This window comes from Quercus robur, chromosome 11, assembly GCF_932294415.1.
Source record: "Quercus robur chromosome 11, dhQueRobu3.1, whole genome shotgun sequence".
Classification (NCBI taxonomy): Eukaryota; Viridiplantae; Streptophyta; class Magnoliopsida; order Fagales; family Fagaceae; genus Quercus; species Quercus robur.
Genome location: NC_065544.1, coordinates 356,524 through 384,043, shown reverse-complemented (window position 1 = coordinate 384,043; position 27,520 = coordinate 356,524). Strand labels below are relative to the sequence as shown.

Below are 27,520 nucleotides of genomic sequence, written 5' to 3'. Positions count from 1 at the left end.
AAATGGTGTTTTCAAAACACGAATTCAGCTGGCATGACATTGTGTGTACCATACACACGGTGTGTAACTATCACCACTCATATATATATGTGTGTGTGTATGTGGGTATATAAATCTGTGTGTGTGTGCCTCTCTAAACAAGACACAATGTTTTAAGTGGGTGTATATACCTGAAATATCTTTATTCTTTGGTATTTTTGGACCAAGATGCCAATTGATAATCATGTATTTCTGGGAGTTTTGAAATAGAGGCTCTGCTTTGTTGATATATTTTTTTTGATAGGTAATAAAAGTTTTATTGATAAGAAAAGTGCAATGTGTTTACGATAGTAAACTCATTGCACTTGAAGCGAATACAAACAAATCAGATACAAGAGCTAATAGAAATACTGAATCAGACATGGAAAAGCAATGCGTAAAAACCCAAACATGAGACCACTCAAACAAAGTCCTAGCTAGCACAAACTTCAATAGATCTACCGGTCTCTCAATGTCCTCAAATGTTTGGGCATTGTGTTCCTTCCAGATTAACCACATAAGACACGCCGGTACCATGTTCCAAACATTTGAAGAATAAGTCCCAAACCAATTCCTCCATGCAAATAGGAGAGAGACAACTGTATTCGGCATTACCCACTGAGCCCCAAACATAAGAAAGACTTCACTCCACAAAGCATGAGCAAACTTACAATGGAGTAAAAGATGATTCACAGTTTCCTCATCAGAATGACATAGGCAACACCAATTAACAAGAGGTAAGTTTTTCTTAACAAGGTTATCTATTGTAAGAATCCTGCCCTTAGCAGCTGTCCGTAAAAAGAAAAGACACTCTTTTAGGTACCTTAACACACCAAATGCTCTGCTAAGGGAAAGAAACAAAATGGGCTTCCAATAATGAATTATAAAAAGAGCCCACATCAAAAACACCACTACAAGTCAATTGCCACATCAAGATATCATCACCCTCCCCCTTGGTATTTTGGAGGAAATATGCTCAAAGAAAGAGTAAAATCTCTACAACTCCCAATCATTAAAGTCACGACGGAAAAGTAAGTTCTAGCTCCTACCTCGCCCATTTGGTGCAATAAAAACTAGATCAGAGATCCGAGCTTCTTGAGCCATAACATAGGCAAACAATTCCAGATACAAGTCTTTCAAAGAAATAGGACTACTCCAAGGGTCGAATTGGAACTAAATGCAAAGGCCCTCTCTTGCCGCTTACACCACATGAACAAAAAAACTCTTTGAACCTTTCCTAATGTTCTTCCATATCCCACAACCATGGGTCCCTCTAACAAAAATAGTGCACCAACCTCCACTAGCCTTCCCATATTTGGTGGCTATAACCCGACGTCATAAATGGGTGACTTCATACCCAAAACACCATAGCCACTTTCCAAGCAAAGCTTGGTTAAACATCCCAATCCTCTAGATCCCCAAACCACCTACCTCCATTGGCCAAACTACCTTTTCCCAAGCAACAAATGGATATGTAAAACTTCATCAGATTTCCTCCAAAGGAAATTTCTTTGAATCCTCTCTAATCTATCTGCCACATGTTTTGAAATAGTAAACAAAGATAGATAATAAGTGGGAAGGCTTGATAGAGTGCTCTTCAATAAAGTAAGCCTGCCTCTTTTTAACAAATATAACTGATTCCAACCTGACTACTTTTTATCCATCCTTTCTATAATAGGGTTCCAAATCAAAGAATCCTTATAATGAGCCCCAAGAGGCATACCCAAATTAGTCATGGGCAAACAACCAACCTTACAACAACATAAAATACGAGCTAGAGCATCCAAATTCCCAACTTCACTAATCAGCACAATCTCACTCTTATCAACATTTACTTTCAAGCCTTTGATAGCTTCAAAGAAATCAACACCATCCGGATGTGTAATACTTGGTTCCCTGGATGCATCACAAAAAAGAATAGTATCATTAGCAAATAGAAGATGAGAAATATAGTAATATACAAACCTCCTCCCGCATTTGAACTTGCTTGGAAACCACTAAGAAAACCTCCCTCTTCTGTCCTCTTCAATATCGGACTCAGTTCCTCTATCACCAATTGGAAAAGGAGTGGAGATAAGGGGTCCCTTTGCGAAGACTGTGAGAACTACCAAAAAAATCAGTTGTAGACCCATTAATAAGCATTGAAAAACGTACTATAGAAATACATGCCTTCATCCATCTCTCCCACTTCTTTCCAAAACCCACCTCTCCATAAGGTAAAACAAAGCACTCCAATTCACATAATCATAAGCCTTCTTAGTATCCAACTTGACAATCACACTTGAAATACCACTCTTCAATCTACTATCCAAGCATTCGTTTGCGATGAGAATAGAGTCAAGAATTTGTCTTCCCCCAACAATGGAATTCTGGGAATTGGATATAAGTTTATCCAACACACATAGTAGCCTATTAGCCAACACCTTTGACAGTAGTTTGTACAAACTACCCACAAGGCTAATAGGACGAAAGTCTTTAATGTTAACCGTGTTGATCTTCTTGGGTATCAAACACAAACATAGAAAGGTTGCATTGAGAGATTTCTTAAAGATGCTTTGTCTATGAAAGTCTGCAAAGAAAGCCATAACATCCGTCTCAAGCACACACCAACACTTTTGAAAGAAAGCCATGGTAAAGCCATTAGGACTAGGAGCCTTATCACCCTTAGCCTCCCAAAAAGCCGCAATGATCTCCTCCTTTTCAGACTCCTTTTCTAGTGAAAGTTGAATTGGATTCGTCTAGACTAGCAAACTCTAACCCATTAATAGTGGGCCTCCAAGATTCAGACTCTTGATATAACATTTTTTAAAAACCCACCACTTGATCCTGGATATCTGACTAAGCCATACATCATGCCCTCAGTGATATATGCATGACATGGAATCCCACCTTTCTTTAGCTCTTCTAAGTATTATCCATTACGAATAAGGAACCTTTAAAGGGGAAAGACTATAATCCATTTTATTCTATTATTAACTTTTGTTTTTAAGGGCTTGCTAAGTTTTTTATGCCTATTGTACTAATAAGGGAATTATGATTTGACTCTCAAACTTAAGATTTGCAGGATGAATGGATTGACTGGGCAGAAAATGCAGAAAATATTTAAAGCACTCGTTCCTGAATCTGTATATAATGATGCCCGTAATTTGGTTGAATATTGCTGCTTTAGATTCTTGTCAAGGGATAGTTCTGATATTCTTCCTTCTCTCAAGGTTTGTAATACTTATTCTTAGATTATAGTAAGTGGTTGGTATAGATTTTATTGGGCTTTATTTAAGTCTGTGTACAACGGAAATCCTTTACAGCAAATAACTTTTGAAGCTCTATTCTAAAACAGTTTGTTTTTTACTGATCTCATAGACCATGCATGTATTCCTTGGTTCCTTTTCTGTTTCCCTTGCTTCTGTTCTCTAGTCTTTGACTTTTATATGCTCATGGGGAATATTCTTGCCATCTAAGATCAAGTCTGTAGTAATCAGTGTCAAAACTTTTAGAATGCAGTTTTATCTAATTTTTCATTGTTCTGTAAAGTCCAATAAATGGAAAAGAGTAAAGACTAATGCCCTGCTTGGTAAATGTAAAAAAAAAAAAGGTTTTCTGGTTTTAAACACCAAACTGTTTTCCACACCAAGAAACATGTTGGCACCTTATTCCTGGAGAACTACTTTTAGAAAGCAGAGAACAGCAGAACAGCAATAAATGGAGGACACGTAAAATTTAGATGCTTTCCACACTATTGAATACAACTTTCATTATACTCATCTGAAAAAAAATTGCAGCAGTTGAAGTAAGGGACTTTCAGCTGATTAGTCTTGTTGGGGGGTTTATAAAATTATTGCTAAAGTTTTGGCTACTTGATTATGCATGGTCATGGGAGCTATTATTTCAGCTTCTCAGAATTCTTTTGTTTTGAATGGGCAGATTCTCGACCTTGTACTTATTGCTAATGAATGCCTTGACAGTAGATTGAAGACCAGTCTACTAGGGTTACTTTGTAAACTAGATATTGAGAAGGCTTTTGATCATGTTATTAGGGGTTTTCTTATTAAGTTGCTAGAGCGTAGTGGGTTCTTTGATAAGTGGAGGCAGTGCATTTTCTTCTGTCTATCTACTGTTGTTTCTCTATTTTGATTAATGGTTCTCCCTTTGGTTTTTTTGAGAGTTCCAGAGGGTTGAGACAAGGTGATCTTTTGTCTCCTTTGCTATTGTCTTGGTCATGGAAGCTCTTGGAAAAATGTTGGATAAAGCTGTCTAGGAAGGTTGTATGTTAGGTTTTTGTGTGGGTAATTTGGAGGGAAGATCTTTGGTGGTGTCTTATCTCCTTTTTGCTTATGATACTCTAATTTTATGTGATGCCGACTTGATTCTCCATATGATTTTCCGTATAATTCTTATTTGGTTTGAGGCAGTTTCTAGTCTAAAAATAAATTTAGGAAAGTTAGAATTGGTTCCTGTGGGAGTGGTTCATAATTTTGGGTTATTGTTGAATGTACTTGGCTGCAAGCAAGGTACTCTTCCTATGAAATATTTGGGTCTTCCTTTGGGTGATAAATTCAAGAAGAAGACAATATGGAACCCGATTATGGAGAAGATAGAGAGGAGATTAGTGGGATGGAAACATTTGTCCTTATCCAAGAGAGGCCGAGTCACTTTAATTAAAAGTACTCTTCTAATTTACCTACTTATTTCCTCTAATTATTTCCTATCTTTATTATCCCTGCTTATATGGCTGATCAAATTGTGAAACTTTAGCGGAAATTCTTATGGGGTGGTCTGGGGGATGAACCTAAATTTCACCTAGTTAAATGGGCTATTGTTTGTACTCCACTTTCTTCAGGTGGCTTGGGGATAAGGAAAGTAAGATTTTTTAATGAGGCTTTGCTTGGAAAGTGGCCATGGAGATTTGAGCTTGAAAGGGATGCCCTTTGGAGGCAAGTGATATAGGTGAAATATGGATATGTATGGGGTGCCTGGTGTACCGGTCTAGTTTCTGGTACATATGGTGTTGGTTTGTGGAAAAATATTAGTCGGGAATGACCTTTTTCTTGTTATATTCTGTATGATATTGGTGATGGGTCGAGGGTGAAGTCTTGGCAAGACTGTTGGTGTGGGGAGACACCTCTTGCTGTTCGCTTTCCTGATTTGTTTAGATTTTGCTGAGAGGAGGCAAGTGTGGCTAAGTGTATGAAGTTTACTAATGGGGTCATTTTTTGGGATGTAAGTGAACTATACTAATGGGGTCCTTTTTTGGAATGTAAGTTTCTTTAGGGTTTTCATGTTCGGGAATTGGATGCTATGTCGAGCTTTATGGATGCTATTTATGGCTCTTTAGTAAGGGGGTTTGGGGAGGATAAAATGAGCTGGAAACCAGATAGAAATAAGGGATTCATGGTGAATAATTATTATAGTCTAGTCTTCTAGTGGGCTCTAATGATTGTTGTTTCCCATGGACAAGCATTTGGAAGCAGAAGATCCCTCCTCGAGTGGCTTTCTTTCTTTGGGGAAATTCTTGACGATTGGCAATTTACGAAAAAGGAAGGTTTGGATATTGGATTGGTGTTATATGTGCAAGTGTAATGGTGAATCACTTGACCATCTCTTCCTTCATTGTCTGGTTGCTATGGATTCGAGGTCTTTGGTTTTGGGTTTATTTGGAGTAAGTTGGGTTATGCCAAAGTCAGTTGTGGGGCTCCTTGCTTGCTGGCAAGGCCGGTTTGGTCCTCCTTGAAATGTTCATATATGGATAATTATTCCCCATTGTTTAATGTGGTGTCTTTGGAGGGAAAGAAATTGTAGGTGTTTGACCCATACTAATAATTTTGGATTGGTTGTTTGCCTTGCGAAACCAATCATTCTCTTCTCTCTTTGATTTTCTTGATTCTTGTAATTTTTGTATCTGACCCCCCTGTACACTCCCTTTGTATTAGGGTGTGCCTTTCTGATATCAATAAATCTTATTACTTATCAAAAAAAAATCGGTAAAGTTGGGGTTAAGAATTAGTTGTAAGTTCTGGGACTTATTAATCTTACTGATATGTAAGATTTGTCAATTGGTAATCCTCCATTTAGAAACTTTTTTTTTGAGGTAAAAATACAAATTACACCTTTTAAGTTTGGTCAATTATCATTTTCATCCCTTAAGTTTTATTTTTGTCATTTTAGTCTGTGGAGTTCACATTTGTTGTCAACATTGATCCTTCTGTTATAAACTATCCTTAACCATTAATTTTTTTTTTCATTTTTAAATTTGAAAATTTATTTACAATTTTCCTAAATTAAAAAAAATTCATTCTCTCTCTCTCTCTCTCATCTCTGGGAGGAGTGACTCTATGGAGGCTGCAGTCTTCTGTGATAACTTAAACGTTTTGATACTCATCATTCAGGAGACTTACCTTTATAGTTTCTGTAAAGGTAATATATATGAACAAAATGCTTTCTTGAATTTACTTGTTCGACCGTGTTTTCTGCATGTGAGAGAGTTCCTGGCTCTTGCCAAGGAGTTTGGCTAATGTGGTTGTGTGGATAGCATTGATTATCTATGAGAGGCACCACAGGAACAGTGACCAAACCCAATTGACACAGCAGTGAAATCCACCACAAATGTTGCCGTATAGTGTATAAAGTTACTAAATTGCAGAAAGAAAAACAATAAATCAGGTTTTATCCAAAGCCTGATTTAGAAGCAAATTCACATAAAACTCTTATTTTTTATTCTCCAGAACTAATGGCATCTTGGACCATTACTGAATTGCTGTTAATGGCAAAAAATGACGTTGAAGGTCCTATGTCAAACTACTGAATGTCCTGGTTCAAAGCCACCTCTAAGTACTTGATCCTCGCCTTTGTTGATTGTCTCTCTCCAGTCCACAATTAATATGATATCTCTGCAATAAAATAATAGTCAAAATGTTGTAAAGCTTATTTTGATGCCTCACATTGTGTGAATTTAGTTGTATAGGATTTTTTGAGCATGGGTTGTGTGGGTGTGGACTGAGTTCTACGTTGGGTATTTACTAGGTGGATCTTGGGTTTCTAAGTGTTTGTGAGGAGTCCCAATTGTAATTTGACTAGTCCTTTTGGGATATAAGAGTAGATGTCGCTAGCAAATGTGGCTAGTGCTTTTATCGGGTCGTTATAAATGGCATCAAAGAAAACCTAGTAAGTGGTAACGTCATGTTACTTGGACTGGGTTGCTGCACAACTTGGGCCCATATGAGGTCGTTGGGAATTTAAGTGGGGGAGATTGTGATAACCCAAATTGTGCTGATTTAATTGGATTAGATTGTTTGATTGTGTGTTGTGCTGGCTATACAAGCATAGGCTGAGTCCTACATTAGGTGTTTATTAGGTGGATGTTGGGTTTATAGGTGGTTGCGAGGAGCCCACTTGTAACTTGACTAGTCTTTTTGGGTTATAAGCGCAAAGGTGGCTAGTGCTTTCTTCAGATCATTACAATTATAAAAATCTTGTCATTTTAGTCCATAGCTGCAAATGAGGTGGAGCTTGGCACTTGGGACAGGGGGTAGATGCTTGTCCACCATAAAATCCAATGGATTTCTTACTGATTCATCTTCTTTCTACTTTTTCTTCTCTAATCTCACTAACTCTCTCTCTCTCATCTAACCATCAGATCTATTTCCTTTCTTTTTCCTTGGCAATGGCCAAAACCCCCTTTTGTCTCCTTTATTTGTTTTCTTTCTTTTCAATTACACCTTCAATTTCACCTTCTTTTCTACATGGCTGAATTTTATTGCTAGATGTTTTTAGCTTTTCAATTTTTTAGGTAAATCATGTTTTTGAATTTGTTGCGTAGATTGGTATTGGTAATTGGAATAGTGCTATTGTTGGGCATGTGAGATATATATTATTGTTTTATTATAGTTGCTATTTTATTTAAAAAATTATTAGTTTATTAATATTAAAAAAAGAGTTTTTAATGGTTAACGGTAGTTTGTGATGGAAAGACTAATGTTGACAACTAATGTAAACTAAATGGACTAAAATGACACAAATGAAAAATGAGGAATGAAAATAAAAAATGACCAAACTTAAAAGGTGTCATTTGTAATTTTTTTTTAAAAATAAATTTTTAATAATTAATAATTTACATTTTTTAATTATAAATTTCAAACTCAATAAATGTAAGTTTTGGATCTTCTACACTTACAGATTTTCTTCTTGTTTTTGGACAAACCTTGGCCCATTTGCAGGAGCCTGCATTCCAGAGACTGATATTCATAACAATGCTTGCATGGGAGAATCCTTACCAAGAAGAGCTTGCAAATGCTTCAGAGAAAGCTTATTTTCAGGTTCATTTTTTATCATTTATTTGCTAAACCACCTCTGGAATGTTGTGAGTTTCTTTTCTGACTTCAGTAGCAATTAGTGGTTTGAGCTTTGTGTTTATTAAGATAATTAAACTTTTCTTATGATCAATCACGGAATAACGGGAAAGATTAGAAGAAAAAGCATGGGTTTTTATATGCACTAGTCGCAAACCTGATCGTTGCGGGTGATAATTTTTTTATGGTGATCTTGTTAATTTTTTTTTTTTTTTGGCAATTTAGACTAATTTAATATAGAGTAATTAATTTCATAATCATGTTTTCATTTATTATAGGAACAATAAAAAATGTAATATATATAATTTATGTCGTACCAAAATGAGAACAATACAATTTTTTAGGAATTCAAAAGGCAAGTTAGTGAACATATTCATTTTTTAATAAAATTTATTTATAACATTTTATGTATCATTAAAAAGTATATAAAATTTGGAAATTATTCTTTTAGTTTTAAACAAACTTTCTCAAACCCTATTTTCTACCCTTCAATCCAAAAAAAAGAAGAAGCTAAAGATAGTAAATAAAATACTAATTGTAAAAACCGTGACTAAAAATAGGAGATTACATACATGAGTTTAGTTGTATATTGCATATACAGCTTTAATTCTCTTCCCACATACCCTTAGCTTTGTATATTCAATTATGACTCCCATGTGCGTGTATAACCCTTTTGGTGCTAAGTTTTATGAACTAAGTTAATCATGCAACGCAACACTCCCTTATTTTAAAACGAACAATAGCCAAATGTGTTTTTTGTATTAGATTCAAATTTGTTATTCTCTCTCTCATTCTACACATTACAAATATTGTCTATTTAAAGAAAAAAGATTTCCACAAGTATTTTTTATCTTTTTATCTCTATAAATATATCATTTTTTTAAGGTGAACCATATTCTTCTAACTTCTATTGTAGTGTGTTATATTTGCCTAATATACAACTAAACTTTATAAATTTCAAATTTCTCATCTCTTAAGGAATAATGAAATTATAATAATAATCAAAACTCGTCACAAAATTACAATGTTATCTTAACCAAAATTAAAATGAAACCTAAGGAATAAAAAATAGACTTTATTATAATTTATTACTCAAACAATTGGTAGGAATATTCAAATTCATAGCTCTATGTAGATTGTGTTTTGATATAATTTCAAATTCTTATTTCTAAAAAAATCTAAGTATTAACCAAAACCAAAATTCAATCAATGCTATAAAAGGGAAAGAGAAGACTTTTTTGAAGGGAAATGAAAAAAAAAAAACACACACACACACACACTACCAAAACACATATTGAAGGAAAAAAAGGGAACCATCAACCTTAATTAGAGTTATAAGGAAGAACAAAAATCCACCAAAAGAGAGGAGAGAGAGAGAGAGAGAGAGAGAGAGAGAGAGAGCTCACATTTTTGTAAATGTGGGAAAAATATGAATTGAATGGGAGAAATGATATCAAATTTATACAAAATAAAATAGGGAGAAGAAGAGTCAAAATATGAGAAAGATAAAAGGATGAAGGAAGTGTAATGGTAAAGAATAAAGTAGTGGGGAGATAAAGAGGCAAAAAAGGAGGAGAAAAGTTGGAAGAAGTGTAAAGTAGGTGTGAGCTAATAGGGAGAAGAAGAGGATTTTATTTTATTTTTTTATTTTTTGAGAATTGGGAGAAGAAAAGTTTAAAAAGAGAAAAGAAAAGATAAAAAAATAAGTGGATAATGTGGCTCAACAGGAGCGTAGAAATAATAAATGCTATACTTCAACTTTTAGATATATATAGATATAGATTAGTGTACACCTTTGCAGATAATGAACATTTTTCTATTTTTGAGATCATTCAAGAAATAAATGATTTCTTGCTATATAAGATAGTTAGGGATTGGATAGTGACATTGCATTCTCATCAGCCTGCATTTGATAGGTCAAAAGGAGACATGCATTCTCACAGTTGATGATCCTGATCCTTAGAAAGCAATTCATATTTGACTGCTATATCCCAACTCCCTAGCTAGGAGGGGCCTCATATGTTTGTGTTCTAGTGGGCTCCCTTTCTCTTACTCTTCCCCCTCCCCCCCTCCTTTAGCTAAGCTTTTTGGTACTGATAATAAGTACTTCTAATGACATTTTCTTGGTATTAGTGTCACTGTTATTTAATTATATAATGATGGGTGAATGACCTCATCTCCTTCACTTGTTTATCATTTTCTACATCCTTCAGTTATTCTCAAGTATAGCAAGTTAAGATTGCAGAGTGTGGTTTTCTTCTGAAAAGTGGGAATAAACTAGAATATTTGCAATTTCCATGACATATATTTTATTATATACCACTCATATGGCTGACCTTGATTAATCTACTGAGGATCCATAGGAGACCCCAAACTTAAGGACTAAGGCTTGGTTGTTGTTATTGTAAGTGGAAATTTGGTGAACGTGTAGCTGGTAGGAGCATTTTACTTTGGATTTCTCATCTGGATGTAGTGGCTGTTAACAGTTTGTTTTCTCTCTTTCAACAATTAATTTAATATTGAGTATGATAAATTTAAACATATCAATATTTTGTTGCAATTGTAGAGGAAGCTTGTTAGAGAAAAGGCTTTTGTTCGTATAGCTCCAGCTGTTTCTGGTGTGGCTGATCGGTCAACAGTGCACAATCTATTCAAGGCACTTGCTGGTGATGAAGAGGGTATCTCTTTGAGTGTGTGGCTAACTTATATCAGTGAACTTCTCAAGTGAGCTTCATGATTTTCTTCTGATCTATGTGCATATGGTTTGTGATATTGTAATCAATGCTTTAGCATCTTAGTAATTTCTTTTTATACAATAACACACTTCCTAATAGGCTAGGAAGAACAGATATCTGAAAAGTCCCACTGTATTAGTTTTGGACATGTATTGAACATGGACATGGCTTGGGTACATGTCTGATTGAGTTAAAACATATTTTATAAAATGGAAATGGTAGGTACACCTTTGGCAAAAAAAAATAAAAAACCCACAAAAATTTGACTCTTAAGTTATCTGCCATTGCCCTTTCTTTGAAAGGTATTGTTGTGCATCATAAAATGAATTGTAATTTCTTGAATAACACATCTTTTGTAGCTTTTACTGTTCATATTGCATATAATTACAAACTATATTTCTTCATCTGAAAATGCATTCAAGCTTGTACTGTTTCTGGTATAGAGTGCATGAAGGACGGAGATCATACCAGATTCAAGAATGTCCCCAGTTTTATGAGGAGAGAGTCTTATGTATTGCTTCCAGCAGAAAGCGGCCTGTTCTAAAATGGGAGAACAATATGGCATGGCCAGGAAAACTTAGTCTAACTGATAGAGCAATCTATTTTGAGGTAATAGTCTTGTGTAACATTTCTTCATTGAATATGCATTTTGTGGAAAAATTGGTGTTCTTTCATATGAAGTCTGTTAAGTTATTGGTGGAATGTATAGTATGATTCTATGCATATTCAACTCAACAAAAAGTGTTTTATATTACCTTTTTCATTGGTATGTTCGACGCTCACCTAGTGGGCTTTGAATCCACAACCTCACCTTCCACCTGTTTTCATAGGAAAAGGAAGTATTTTCAATAGGGATCATCGGTAAAAGTAGTTTTATATCACATAAGGGCCTTATTATACAATTAGGCAGGCATAAAGGCACATGTGATAATGTTTTTCTTCTTTGAATATTATATAATGAATAAAAGAAAATTCTGTAATGATCCAGTACATGCTGATGGGTAGTGAGGTGGAAGCAACTTAATGTCCATTGGAGAGTATACTTTTTGCCCCAAATTTAGATTTCTTTAGCTCAAATGGCATCTCCTCATAAAAAAGTGAACAAACACATTTGTATACAAGTTTCTTTCAAATCCCATAGAAACGAACTATGTACTCTTATCAAGGGTTTGGCATTCCTATATAAAAAAGAACTATGTGTTTGTCATATAATAATACATGGTTTGTTTTTAAAGAAATACTAAACCAAAGAAAAAACTTAGGAATTGGAACCAAAGTTGCTAGGAATCAGCACCCAGCAATTTGAATTCTTCCAATTCAAAATTTCATTTCATCAAAGTATCACTTGATAAGAGTACATATTTTGTTTTTATAGAAAAATTAAACCCTCTTTCTAATAGGAGCAGGAAAATTGCCTTATTACAAAAATAACCCTGACTTTGAATAAAAGTAATTATAAACCTACTTAAATACTAGAGCCTAAAATAAAATACCCATTAAAATACAATTAACATGCAAAATAAAGATCTTTTTGCCGTCTCCTACATCAGCTACATGTTTATTGTATTTTCAATTATTGATTGCAATGAACCCTAGTAGGGTATATATAGGAACTAGGGTTAACCCTACATGGGCTTACAAATTACAATATATTGGGCCTCTTGGGCCAGTACATTACATATAAATATCCTTGACGAGTGAATTTTTCTCTCAGCCATGACTAGATTTTTCTTCAGGCATTGAACACAACTAACCCAAAGTACAACATAGTTCACTGTAACACTGAGATTTGAGATTGCAACTAATTGCTCCAAAACCTCAATCTCCCACACAGGCTTTCCTCAAAGTCTTAAAACAAGTTAAACTCCAACAACTCAACCAAAAAAAAAAAAAAACACTCCATTAACACCAATCTGGGATGGCTGAACCTCTCAAATACACAAATAAAACCAAAAAAAAAAAAAAAAAACAATCAGCAAACAATCTTCAGATTGCTGGTGGGCATCTTATTTGTTCCAAGGAACTCCTAGTTATATATTGGCTAAGAAGTTGGTAGCTTTTAGCTTTGAAAGTGGATCTTAAATGGTGGAATGAAACCGAGTTTGGCAATGTTGCTATTAAGAAGCAGCAGTTATGGAGTAAACTGAGTGCCTTAGATGTTAGAGGGGAGACTCATTTACTAATAGTTGAGGAAAAATTAGAATAGGTAAATCTCCGTACAGAAATTGAGAAGTTCACTTTACTAGAGGAGTTTAGTTGGAGACAAAAGTCTAGGATGTTGCACTTGAGGCAGGGGGATGCCGATACCAGATTTTTCATAGGATGGCCTATTCTAATAGAAGAAATAATGGTATCGAGACTTTTATGGTTAATGGGACTTTGTCTTCTAATCAGGATATGATTGCGGATTGTATTACTCAAATTTTCATGGATTTATATTCTGAGCAGCAACTTAATAGACCTTTTCCAAAAGTGTTGGAATTTCCAACAATATCTGGAGATAAAGCGGACTGGTTGGAGAGACCTTCTGAGGAGACAGTGAGACAGTGATATTTGAAGTCATTAAGGATTTCAGTGATGACAAATTGCTCGGGCCTGGTGGTTTACCCATGGCATTTTTCCAATCTTGCTGGGAGATTCTTAAACTAGATCTTATGGCTGTTTTTCACCATTTTTTTTTCTTCTAAAGGTCAGTTTGAAAAAAGCATGAATGCAACCTTCATTACTCTCATTTCGAAAAAATCTGCTGTAGTAGAAGTCAAGGACTTTCGCCCTATTAGTCTTGTTGGGGGGTTTATAAAATTATTGCTAAAGTTTTAGCTACTCAACTACGCACGGTCATGGGAGATATAATTTTAGCTTCTCAGAATGCTTTTGTTCTGAAGAGGCAGATTCTTGACCCAGTCCTTATTGCTAATGAATACCTTGATAGTAGATTGAAGTCTGGTTGGCCAGCATTGCTTTGTAAACTAGATGTCGAGAAGGCTTATAATCATGTGAATTGGGGCTTTCTTATGAATTTGGTGGTTTTTATGATAAGTGGAGGAGGTGGATTTTCTTTTGTCTATATACTGTTTGTTTTTCTATCCTTATTAATGGTTCTCCTTGTGGTTTTTTTGTGAGCTCTAGAGGGTTGAGACAATGTGATCCTTTGTGATGCAGGGGATGTGATGGGCTGTCTGTGTATGGTTTAGAAACAATGAAAGGGCTGAGTTACTTAGAAAAAATTGATAGGTGGATAAGTACCTTTGCAAGAACGCTTAGTTCTTGCACTAATTTACAAAGAGTTTACATTCTCCTACTTATACTAGTTGTTTGGCATTGGCAGCCTCTAGATGGTTGACAAGTGTCTAAATCCTATAGGCTAATGCTTAAGAAATCTTCTAACTAACTAATTAGTTACAAGTGGATTAGGATATAGGCATATAGTTGCTTGAAATGCCCTGCATCACTTTGTCTACTTTGTTATTTGTTTTGGTCATGGAAACTCTTGGAAGAGCGTTAGATAAAGTTGTCCATGAGGGCTGCAGGTTAGGTTTTCATGTGGGTAATTTATAGGGTAGATCTTTGGTGGTGTCTTATCTCCTCATTGCTAATGACACGTTAATTTTCTATGATGCTGACCTTAATCAGATTTTGATTCTCTGTATGGTGCTTATTTGGTTTAAGGCCGTTTTAGGACTAAAAATAAATATGGGTAAGTTAGAATTGGTACCTGTGGGAGTGGTTCATAATATTGAGATATTGTTGAATGTCCTCGACCGCAAGCAAGGTACTCTTCCAATGAAATATTTGGGTCTTCCTTTGGGTGTAAAATTTAAAGATAAGACAATTTGGAACCCGATTCTGGAGAAGGTGGAAAGGAGATTAGCAGGATGGAAACGTTTGTACTTATCTAGGGGAGGTAGAGTCACTCTTTTATTAAAAATACTCTATAAAATTTGCCTACTTATTTCCTCTCTTTATTTTTGATCCTTGCTCCTGTGACTAACCATATTGCAAAAATCCAATGGAATTTCTTATGGGGTGGTCTAGGGGATGAAATGGAATTTCTTATGAGTGGTCTAGGGGACAAACCCAAATTTCACCTAGTTAAATGGGCCACTATGTGTGCACCTCTTTCTTCTCCTCTTTCTTCTGGTGGTTTGGGGATAAGAAATTTGAGGATTTTTAATGAAGCTTTACTTGGGAAGTGGTTGTGGAGATTTGAAAAAGATGCTCTTTGGTAGCAAGTGGTAGAGGTTGGATGTGTATGGGGAGGCTGGTGTACTGGTTCAATTGCTGGTCCTTATGATGTTAGTTTGTGGAAATATATCAGTCGGGGATGGACTTTTTTGTCATGTTATATTGTGTATGAAATAGGTGATGGGTCAAGAGTGAAGTTTTGGCGAGATTGATGGTGTGGGGAGACAACTCTTGTTGCCAGCTATCCTGAATTATTTAGATTTTGTCATGATAAGGAGGGAAGTGTGGCTGAGCTTATGAAGTTTACAGATGGAGTTCTTCATTGGGATGTAAGTTTCTTTAGGGCTATTCATAATTGGGAATTGGAGGCTATGTTGAGATTCATGGATACCATATATGGAACTTCTATAAAGGGAGTAGAGGAGGATAAAATGAGCCGGAAACTAGATAGAACTAAGGGTTTTATGGTTAATGCTTATTATTTTCTGCTAGTGGGCTCTAATGATTCATGTTTTCCTTGGAAAAGCATATGGAAGTTGAGGATCCCCTCTCGAGTGGTTTTCTTTGTTTGGATTGCAGCTTGGGGGAAATGTTTGGTGATTGATAATTTAATTAAAAGGAAGGTTTGGCTATTGGATTGGTGTTATATGTGCAAGTGTAATGGTAAATCAGTTGACCATTTTTTCCTTCATTGTCCGGTTACCATGGACTTGTGGTCTATGGTTTTGGGTTTATTTGGAGTAAGTTAAGTTATGCCAAAGTCAGTTTGGGGCTCCTAGCTTGTTGGCAAGGGCGGTTTGGTCATCATTGGAATGGTCATATACGGATAATCGTTCCCCATTGTCTCATGTGGTGTCTTTGGAGGGAAAGAAATAGTAGGTGCTTTGAAAATAATGAGAGATCCATTTCAAACCTCAAGTTACTTTTCTTTAGAACCTTAGTAGATTGGTTGTCTGCTTTGAGAAACCAATCTTACCCTTCCTTTCTTGATTTTCTAGATTTTTTTAATTTTTGTACTTGATTTCTTTGACCCCTATACACTTCCTATGTACTAGGGCGTCCCTTTTTTGATATCAATAAATCTTATTACTTATAAAAAAATAACAATCTTCAACCCAATCCTTCTTTTTTATTTCTATTGTAATAATAAAAATAAAAGGAATACATTTTTGGTTGGAGCAATCTTTGTCAGTGATCTTTTCAATTCTATGTTGCAGGCAATTGGTTTATCAGGGCACAAAGATGCTATAAAACTTGATCTTACTAGAGATGGACTACGAGTGGAGAAAGCAAAAGTTGGACCTTTGGGATCTGCTCTTTTTGACTCAGCTGTCTCCATCTCCTCTGGTACCGAGTGAGTAAGCTACTTCAAACTATCAGCAGAGCAACTTGTGCATTTAAAAGTGCTGTCATGTATGAGTAATGATATACCTTGGATGTGGAACAGCTGGCTGCTTTTTTTATTCTCACAGTGCTGTTAAAGGAAAGATCAGATTGTTTATCCTATGATATTAGGGGGACAGACTGAAGTAGAGATCAAATCAAGAATACATTTCAGATCTGTTTGGTTTTATGCTAGGGACTTACATTAATGAAACTCTCTTCATATAAATTAGCTATTCACTAGTAGGATTTTTTTAAAATTACCTTACCAAGGAATTCATTCAAGAAAGGAATTCAAGAAACAAGTGGACATTGCCTCCTGGGTATGAGGATAAACTGCTTAGCCCGTTAGGGGTGACAAGCCTCTGGACTACCCAGTAATTGGTTCTGGTGGGTGGGGTCAGTTGCCCATAGGAGTTTGATTAATAGTGAGGATTGCTGTATAGTATGCTCTACAACGTGCAGCTAATTTGAGTGAAGTTCTCCTATGTCATCAAAAAAAAAAAAAAAAAAAAAAGAAAAAGAAAAAGAAAGAAAGAAACAAGTGGACATTGTTACAAGACACACAAGGAGAGCAGTAACAATCAGAAATTGGTTGTTAGTAAATCCTGATAGGATAATGCACTGACTTTGAGCAGGGTTGGTTGAAATATAAATGAATTGGAGGTGGTTGATTTTTCATTTTTGCTAAAGCATATTTGAACTGAATCTAAGGAATGTGGAAGGATACCATAAGCAGTAGTAGGTTTCTAAAGAATCTGCTCTTCTTGGTTTCATGCAGTTCAAAATTGTCACTTGCTACAATTGTTATTGTGAATGTTCATTTATCTGGGTCACTAGATCTTTTATTGTTTTAGAATTTATATTTAATTGTAATTTGCATGTTATGTAAAATATTCAACTCAATTCCTTAATTGCAAATGATGTGTTGTAAAGAAATTTGTGAAAAATATGCCTTTCTAATGGCCTTACGAAAGTGAGGACACATTATCTCTCTCAGTGTATATGTTAGGATATTTGTGTATGTTTACACTTCTGTTGAAGTATATTGGGTGACACACGATTGGTTGAGGACCAAAAATCTTTCAAAGTTTAGAATTTACTCTGGATTGCTTATTTAGAATGGTTACCTGCCTTGGGCCAGAAAGGAAACCTTATCATTATATTTCTCTTTGACGGTCGTTAACATTCAAAAGAAATCCCTATCATTACATTTCTCTTTTTTCTCTTATGGACCCTTGCCTCTCCCTCTAAATTCGTGGGGATTGGAATCTAGAATTTGGACCATGATTGTTGTCTTGTTTCAGCAATATATTTTCCAATGATTGTTGAAGAGTGTGAGAGTTGCAAAAGGATATGCATTATGGAATTGAAAATATGTGTCTTAGTGGGTTGAAGCTTCTTTGTGCAACCATTTGTCTCATAAAACCAAGTATTCTGAGTTATTCTAGTCCTACAAGTTTTTTCTTTCATGTTCTCCTTCCGTCAAATAAAGCAACTACAAGAAAAACATGATGAAGTTAGATTAACCTATCAGTTGTTATCTAAGTGCTTCACAGATAACATGGATACCTACTTATCTGAAAATAGATAATTGGGTTACCCCTGATCTTGATTTTTTGTCATCTTCGAGGAAGAGTAACAAGAAACTCAAGAAAAAAAAAAATGTTTTTCAGTTGATGGGCTCAGCCTTGGCCAACTGCTAGAGGGGTGGAAGCATGGTAGGGAAAACTTAGGGCAGAATTTATAACCCACTCTAGTAGCACACTCAAATTTAAAGGGAAGCTTTATAAAATTAATTGCTTATGATAATCATTTCTGGGGATATGTTAGAGCTGCAGTTGGAAACGAAATGAAATCAAACCTAATGTTAATGACAATGATTCATACTAATGTTTAACATGATTTAGCGTATCTCACTCATTATGTTACTCCTGGACATCGTCTCTGGTATATAGGAAAAATCTGATCTGGTGCATTGTAATAGAGTGAGTGAGATATATCAAATTATTCAGATACCTCCCCCCCCCCCCCCCCCCCCCCAAAAAAAAAAAAAAAAGAAAGAAAGAAAAGAAGAGAATAAAAAAAAGGGATTCATCAAATCATTATTGGTGTATATCTTCTCAATATTATGGATTAGGATTGTAAGGATATTATGATTTTTCAAAATAAATTTAATAAATTTATCTTGATTGTTTAGGTTTTTGAAGGTCATTGTAATAGTTAGCAAACAATTAAAGGGCCAAGCCAGTATTTTGAAGCCTTATTTCTCCACATAGTTTTTTATCAACTGTGTTGACCTAGCTTTAAGTATCCTTTCTTTCGCATGAACACTTCAGGGGGTGGCCACTCCCTGCCCTCTGGCCTAACATTTTCTGCTTTGTTCTGTTTACTTTTCTGTCTTTTCAAGGAAATAATATTTTCTCTATATATTACCCATCTACTTGACCACCTCCTGGAAAATTTGACCGCAGAGGCAACTCATAAGGATAATGTGACATTCCGAAACAATGTTGGACATCTTTGATAATGATAAACCTGTGAATGAAATCCTCATGTATTTGAAGGTGAATGTAGGAAATTATGACAAGGTATACTGTGATATTGTGAGTGAGATGTTGAATCATGTCTGCTGCATCTTATCTCAAACTTCTACAATAGGGTAGTGGTATGATTATTTGGAATATTGGATTTATCAAGATTTTGATTTGATTGGACATATCATCATCTTTCTCTTCTAGCTTTAGGGTTTGATATCATTATATAAACATTGTTTTGTTTGTAATAGTTTTTTTTATGTAGAAGTCTTTTCTTCAAGCTGCATAATTCTCTTATAAATATCTCATCTACTTACAAGAATAATACGCATTTTGTTTGTTTTTATTTAGGTCAAAATCGTGGGTCCTGGAATTTGTTGACTTGGGAGGTGAAATGAGGCGAGATGTCTGGCATGCATTTGTAGGTGAAGTTATTGCTTTACACAAGTTCATGCGTGAGTATAGACCAAAGGATGGTGATGAATCTTTGTTTCATGTGTATGGTGCTCTTAAAGGAAAGGAGAGAGCTACTATCAGTGCTATTAATAGTATAGCGAGACTTCAGGCCCTTCAGTTTATGCGGAAGTTATTAGATGATCCCACCAAACTTGTTCAGTTCACATATTTAGAGTATGCACCCTATGGTCATGTTGTTTGTCAAACTTTAGCTGTAAAATTTTGGGGTGGACCACTAGTTACAAAATTTATGGAGGCAGGCAGTCAATCAACTGGAGGAGCAACGCCTTCTGATGAGGTATTTGAAAGAAATAACCATGTGTTTGACATCGATGGAAGTGTTTACTTACAGAAGTGGATGAGATCTCTGTCTTGGGCTTCCAATGATTCGACTACTTTCTGGAATAACTCTTCAATAAGACAAGGGGTGGTATTAAGTAAAAATCTAGTTGTGGCTGATGCAACTCTTGAAGAAAGAGCAACAGAAACATGCAAACAAAAATACCATGTGGTCGAGAAAACTCAGGCTACAATTGATGCTGCAATGCTTAAAGGGATACCTAGTAACATTGATCTTTTCAAGGTTGGTCACTTGACAATTTTTTAATATATTCTTTTACATTTGTATTTCTCCTTGATCCTGTAATTCTCCTTTAGTCCTTCTTTCCTTTGAGTAGTTTTTGAATCACAAGAATAGGAAGCCATTTAGCAATACTTTGTCTAGCCATCTCTTTGATTACTCTACAATAGCATGCATCATTTAGTCTAAAATATTTTTCCTTAGCATTATGTCAATCTAATATGAGCTGATTCCTCTTCTAGATGGACATAATTTTGTTGAAGTCAGAAGTTTAGTTTTCAGGTTACATGAGTTGATGTTGTGGTGGTAATTATATCATCAAAATAGACCAATAATAAGGTCTTTGCTCTTTTAGAAGTGGAAAACAGAATGATCAGGTTGGCAGCAGAAAAGCCCAAACCTTGTTGCTGCTTCACCAGTTACCAATTTAAGCTATAGGAGACTACTTAAGGCCTTAGATAGCTTTACCTAATCTGCATACCTCACCAAACAAATTCCCCCTAAACAACCGACCCTGATGGTTGCTCCATGAACACTTCCTCCTGCAAATCACTTGTAAGGATGCGTTTTTGACGTCCAACTGAAACAAAGGCAAACCAAGATTAGGAGCCAAGGATATTAAAATCCAAACCAAATAAATTTTTGCAATTGGGAAAAAGGTACGTGTAATCCACCCTATAAGTCCGAGTATACCCCTTTGGATCTAGGCACACTTTTAGATGCTTGATGGAACCATCTAGCAAATACTTTATAATATACACCTAGCGAAAAGCAACGAAACTATCTAGCAAATACTTTATAATATACACCTAACAAAAAGCAGCAATTGAATTTTCTAATTGAAGAGGAACCAAGTCCCAAGTACAATTCTAATCAAGGTGTTATGGGTATAATGCTAAGGGCAAAACGGTATTATCATGGTACTGTGTTATATATGAATAATATTTATGTGTTAGGGTTTAGTTAACAAAGCCAAGGCACATTTTCCCCACAACAGAAGGGTTATCATCGCTTCTTCCATAGTTGTCCTTTCTGAAATAGACATAGCCTCCTGGATAGACTTGGGCATAGCCAGAAAAAATACAAATGAGGTAAAGGCATTAAATAAGGGAGATAAATGTGTACAAGAAACATAATGAAAAATAGAGTGAGAAGTATAAGTAACCATACCTTTGTGAAAGAAATGGGAAGATATTTGAATCAAAAAGGGATATGCATTTTGGGAAGGAGGCTCACACCTGTAAAGGTTTAAGGGAGCCTTAATCGAATGAGAGCTATCAGGAATAGAACAGGAAGATACCAATTGCAATCAAGGAAGACATAGAAGGAATTATCACATCCTGAGAAAGAGGAGGGAATAATATGAATTAGTTTCAAGGAAGGTGACATCATCACTTACAAAATGATGACTGAGTTTAGGACAATAATATTGCACCCTTTTTGCATTCACAAGTATGTGAGAAAAATAAATTTTAAGAAAGTGAGGATTTGGTATTCCAGTTTTTCACCTTCGAGGCCTAATATTTAAACAAAGTAAAAAACACCCAAAATTTTTTAGATATAAGCGGAATAAGGTTTTATCATGAGCCAACACAATAAAGGGGATTTGAACACCAAGGACATTGGGGGAATTTTATTGATAAGATAACCAATTAGCACAATATTGCTCCAATAGGATTTAGGAACACTTTTCTTTTTGATAAGTAATAATTTTATCATGAAAATAAACATCAAATACTTAGGTGGCATACTAGATGCATATAGAAAACTTCCCCAAGTCCAATAACCACTAGAATAAATTCCTCATAAAATGCATTTTCATCTAAAGTTGACCTCTCACATCATCAATTTTTCTTTCATTTCTCTTTCTCCAGATACACCACATCAAACAATGAGGAATGGTTTTCCAAATCTCCCTATAGCAATGCCATCAAAACAGCCTTGCCTACTCACTAGTAGATAACAACCTCCATGACATCACCCATTAAACCCCAATAATTGCAAAAACCAAATCCCATAAATCCTTGGCAATAGGGCTGTGCAATAACAAATGATGCACTTTCTCTCCATCTCTTTGACACATACAGCACAAACTCACGAGAAAAGAATTACATTTTCTCAAAGTTTTTTTGTTAGAATTTTCCCTAATGAAGCTGCCTAAAGGAAGAATGCTACTTTTATTGGTTCTGTAGGTTTCTAGATGCTTTTCTAAGGGAACATCTAATCACCTTTAGGAGATTTGTTTTTGATAAGTAATGATAATTTTATTCAAACATTAAAAAAGAGTCACCCAAGTATACACGATGTATTATACAGCTGGGAATCAATACAATCAAGAACACAAATTACAAGCATTTAGTTAAATTGTAAACTATAGAAAATCAGGTTAGAGAAGTAAGAGGAAGGGGAAAATAAAGGCAGAGTTTAGGCGTTAATCTATCAGCCTCCACCTTACACAAGTATCCTTATTAATATGCCAATAGAACAAGTAGCAAGAAAATAGCTCTAGCACTCCCCCTCAAGCTGGGAGCATACATATTAAACATGCCCAGCTTGAAAGATAGTTGTTGAAAGGAGGCATGAGCTAAAGGCTTGGTGAAAATATCACCCAACTGATCATTCGAACAAACAAAGAGGGTGACAATCTGTTTCTTCATCATTAAATCCCAAATGAAGTGACAATCAAACTCAATATATTTGGTACGTTCATGGAACACAGATTGCTAGCAATATAAATAGCAGCCTGATTGCCACCAACAAAGGTGCAATAGCCATAGCCAGATGTGGACTGCCGTTCAAAATGACTACCAACCCAGTTAGTATCACTAAAACCTGTCACAGACAGAGAAGGAGAGGGCTTGTACAAAAGTCCCCGTCGAGGTGCCCTTTTCAGATAACATAAGATACGACGGACAACATTAAAGTGAGGTTGTCAAGGAGCATGCATATATCGATTAACCACACCAACAACATAAGTAATGTCAGGATGAGTCACAGTAAGATAATTCAATTCCCAACCAAGCGGTGATATCGACTAACATCACTAAACAGTTCACCTTTCTTGCCATCAAGTTTAACAGCAGAATCCGTAGGAGTATCAGCAGGACGAGCACCCAAGTGATCAGTTTCAGACAATGAGGAATAGCGCTTCTCCCAATTAGGCATGACCAGTTACTACAATCCGATAAAATAGGAAAGTGATCTGATAAAAGCATGGATAAACTTCTTTGTGACGATGAGGAATAGCGCTCCTCCCAATTAGGCGTGAAAAGTGAACCTGTCAATTCTCGACATTGAAGCAATCTCACAATTATTGGACCACATGAAATTACCTCCTTCTGCGGAACATATATAAAATCAGAAAAATGATGCATTGCTGCCGTAAATACATCAGCCCCTACTCTTTCCATGTGGAATCGAAACACATTGAAATCCCTGCTTATACACCATGGTCATCAAGAAATTGAGACAAAACAGTATGAACTTATTCTCGAGCATTTTTAGGACAAAAAACACTAATTAAATCAAGTTGTGTTTATTGGACAAAGTTTGGCTACAACTTTCATTAAAAAAATTAACATGACTATATATTTTGAAAATCTAATTATTAGATTGCATGTTCTTTATGTTTATACACATATCAAATTTTGTGTCACTCAGATGTTATTTACTATTTGATCTATAACCTTATTTTTATGAATAATTTTAGACTACATAAACTTGAAATTTAAAATTTTGATTGATGACATAGCTATTGATCTTTGATCTTTTGGAAATTTTGTAAGCATGGAGGATATAAGAAAAAAATGTAATTCAATGGTGGATTTGTCAAAATTTACATCCAATAGAAAGATATTGAATGGATTTGTAACCATTGGCTACAAACTTAATTGTAGCCAAACTTTGTCTGTATTTATTTCCCTATACAAATAATTTATAAATGGAATACAACTTTGACATTTTCTTCATAAGTTAAAGCCAAGTGACTTTAGAGAAATCATCAATGAAGAGAAAAACACACCAAAGGCCCAAATATGAGTGGACTTTTATTGGACCACAAATGTGTCAGTGAACTAGGTGAAAAGGATGACTAAAACCTCTTTCATGTCTAGAGGCACAAGTCACTAGATGTTGTTTATTTAACTAAAAAGCTTCACACTATAAGGACTCAATTTGACAACATGATGGAACTAGCAACTTTAAGGTTTGAAGAGAGGGATGACCAAGCAGACAATGATGCTGAAAAGGAGAGACAGATGACTGAATGGCCACTGAATGAGAAGAATTATGAATCCAGATAGTACAGACCATCAGACTCATGTCTACTACCAATTTTTCTCCCCGTTAGGAGATCCTGAAAAAAACAGTGAAGTGCTTTAAAAAGTTTGCTAATAGATGCTAGACTAACTAAAAATTTAAGGAATATAACATTGAAGACAAGGATGGGGTTAGCAGTGTCCAAACCAGATACAATAGTGATTGAGAGAAACCTAACATGGTGAAAACTAGTTGGCTTTTCAAGATCAGAAAGCAAACTTGTAGTACCAGTTATATAATCAGTTGCTCCCTAGTCAATGACCCAGGGTTCGTGAGTGGCAATTCAAGCGATGAGAGTATCTATCTCTGAACTGAAGTTGCTGTAGAAGGAGATGCAATTGACTGAGACTGTAGAGACACAAGAGACAATACTCTTCTTGAGGAATATACACCACTTTGGCACTAAAAAGGTACTGAAGCATGCTTGTCTTCTTGAAGATTGACTTGATGAGCTGTAGTTTTACCTTGAAGATCCCAACTGTGTAGTATGATTTTCACTATGACAATACATATATTTGCGAGGACCTTGTCCTTTCTCATGACCTCCTCCCCCTCGCTTACAACCTCTACCACCACCAAGGCAACCTATACCACTCCCCCTTGAGGTGAGAAAAGCATGTTAATCACTAGAGTGCAATGTGACGGTACCAGAATCAGATAAGGAGGACTAGCTTTGTATACCAAAAACTTAAATAAGAATTATGATTTCACAACATCAAAGGTTGTAGGTAAACCCAAGAGAAATTGAGCTACCTGCACACAATCTCTGTTTTTGCATTGTTTGAACATGACATGAAATGGGTTGATAAAGTTGAGTTCTTCTCATATACCCTTAAATTTGGTATAATATCTTCCAAAGATAGACCATTAAAAGCATAGGGGAAATAAGAATTACTAATACCAGAGTACAACTCTTTGGCCTCTTGCCAAATAAGTTTGGCAGTTGGTAAAAAAAACCAGGCTACATCTAATTATTAAAAAAAAGCCCAACCTAGAAGTAATCTTAAAATCAATGTTGGTAGTGTCTCAACTCACCCTCAATTGCACTGCAGCCAGCCGTATCACATTACTTCAAGTGCATAGATCAGAACATATTATAGCATGAGGGGTCACAACAAAAGTTCAAAAGATGAGTTTCCGTGGATCTCCGGCGATCACTATTGTGGATTTTTCATTCAAGACACCAGGATTTGGTTTGCTGGGTCGAGAGACCCCAAGATTCAGGTCGTCGGGGTTGGTCGGATTGACCCATTAACTCAACTGGGTTGGGTGATGTTTTTCTCTCGTAATTGCTACAGGGAGCCTTTGTCGAAGTCACGAAGTTTTTGTGTGTGGGTTTTATTTCATTTTATTATATTTCTTATCCTTTTTTTTTTTTTTTTTTTTTTTGGATTTGTTTTACGGTATGGCTATGGTTATGGCTGCAGTTGTGGGCACCAATGGTTTCAGTTACTGTAGTCACTGGTGATGGAGAATGCCAAAGTTGATGGCGGATGTCAGAGTTAGCAGTAGTGGGTGAATTTGATTTTGTTGCTCTAATACCATGTTCTCATGAAGTGTGCTTAGGGTTAATTAATTTATCCTAACACATGCAAAATATCTATACTAATAACTTCAATGCATTATTACAAATTTTCCCCTAGTATTTGATGTTTTACATTAGAATAAAGCAGCAATTTCAGTTATTGCACCGCAGTTACTTTATATTGCTTACAGTTGTTTTGCCCTTGCCCTTGAATCATTGCATCATAATTAGATGAAGACTATTGGCCTTTTGTCCTTGTGCAGGAACTTGTCCTTCCTCTGACAATAATCGCGAAGAATTTTGAAAAGCTTAGGCACTGGGAGGAACCATACTTGACTATTTCTTTTCTTGCATTTGCATATACAATAATTTTCAGGTAGAAATTTTCTTTTAATAATTAAAAAAAAAAAATGAAGTTCTAAGCTGGTAGATGACTTTACAACTGAAATTTTGTTTCCTATTTCACATGGCAATGCGTGATGTTAGTTTTTAATCAGAAATGATAATAGTTTCTTGCTTATATGACATTCCTAATGTTAGAAAAGTTGCAATTGTATTTTACTGAAAGCAGATGTTCCCTCCATCCTATGATTAGTGGCACAATTTGCATTTTTGTTTGTCTTGTTATGTATGTCCTTATCCAAAAGTTAAAACCATTATTTTTATTTCCTTTTCCTTCATTAGGAGAAAATACCATTTTGGTACTTACATTTTAAGGTCGCCTTCAATTTAGTCCCTACATTTTGGTAGTAGTTAATTTTGTCCTTTTTATTTTCAACTTATAGAGTCAATTTCTGTTAGTAAGTTGATGGTAGGAACCAAATTACTGCAAGTTGAAAATAACAGACACCAAATTGACTGCTAAAAAAAATGTAGGAATCAAATTTACCGTGACCCCAAAATGTATGGAGAAAAATGGTATTTTTGCCTACCCAACTACTTTTTCTAAACTAACAAATTTTGAAAGTCTAAAATGTTTTGTTTTGAATTGATTTATTTATTTATTTATTAAAATTTGTGCATTTTTCAATTGAGCCAGTCATTATGGGACAAAGGAAGTACTTTGCATCTTGCTTTGTTGATTGTTTTTATATGTTCTGAAATTTTGAATTCTATGATTGTAACCTAAGCTTGGTGTTGATTTTGTTTTCAGAAATTTGCTTTCATATATATTTCCCATGGCCTTGATGATTATAGCGGCTAGCATGCTAACATTGAAGGGGCTGAAGGAGCAGGGCCGCCTTGGACGATCATTTGGGAAAGTTACTATCCATGACCAGCCACCATCAAATACTATTCAAAAGATTATGGCCATAAAAGATGCCATGCGTGACTGTGAGAACTATTTGCAGAATCTGAATGTCGCACTACTAAAAATACGTACTATTCTCCTCTCAGGTCAGCCGCAGGTACATTGTCACTTGTCACTAGTGAGAGATCTT

The 27,520-nt window shown here is 35.4% G+C and overlaps 1 protein-coding gene across 4 annotated transcripts in view; it reads left to right on the top strand.

The window, feature by feature from the left end:
- LOC126707673 (uncharacterized) overlaps positions 1-27,520 on the top strand; it is a 34,076-nt gene that overhangs the window by 4,409 nt on the left and 2,147 nt on the right. For 2 of the 4 annotated variants that reach the window (XM_050407498.1, XM_050407497.1), the window contains exons 3-10: positions 3,083-3,230; positions 8,229-8,327; positions 10,927-11,084; positions 11,539-11,704; positions 16,498-16,634; positions 19,552-20,239; positions 26,342-26,454; positions 27,232-27,487. In XM_050407498.1, coding sequence (XP_050263455.1) covers positions 3,083-3,230; positions 8,229-8,327; positions 10,927-11,084; positions 11,539-11,704; positions 16,498-16,634; positions 19,552-20,239; positions 26,342-26,454; positions 27,232-27,487 — 1,765 coding nt within the window. Of the gene's footprint in view, positions 1-3,074; positions 3,231-8,228; positions 8,328-10,926; positions 11,085-11,538; positions 11,705-16,497; positions 16,635-19,551; positions 20,240-26,341; positions 26,455-27,231; positions 27,488-27,520 lie in introns of all 4 variants that reach the window. The other 2 variants (XM_050407500.1, XM_050407499.1) reach the window with 2 other exon arrangements.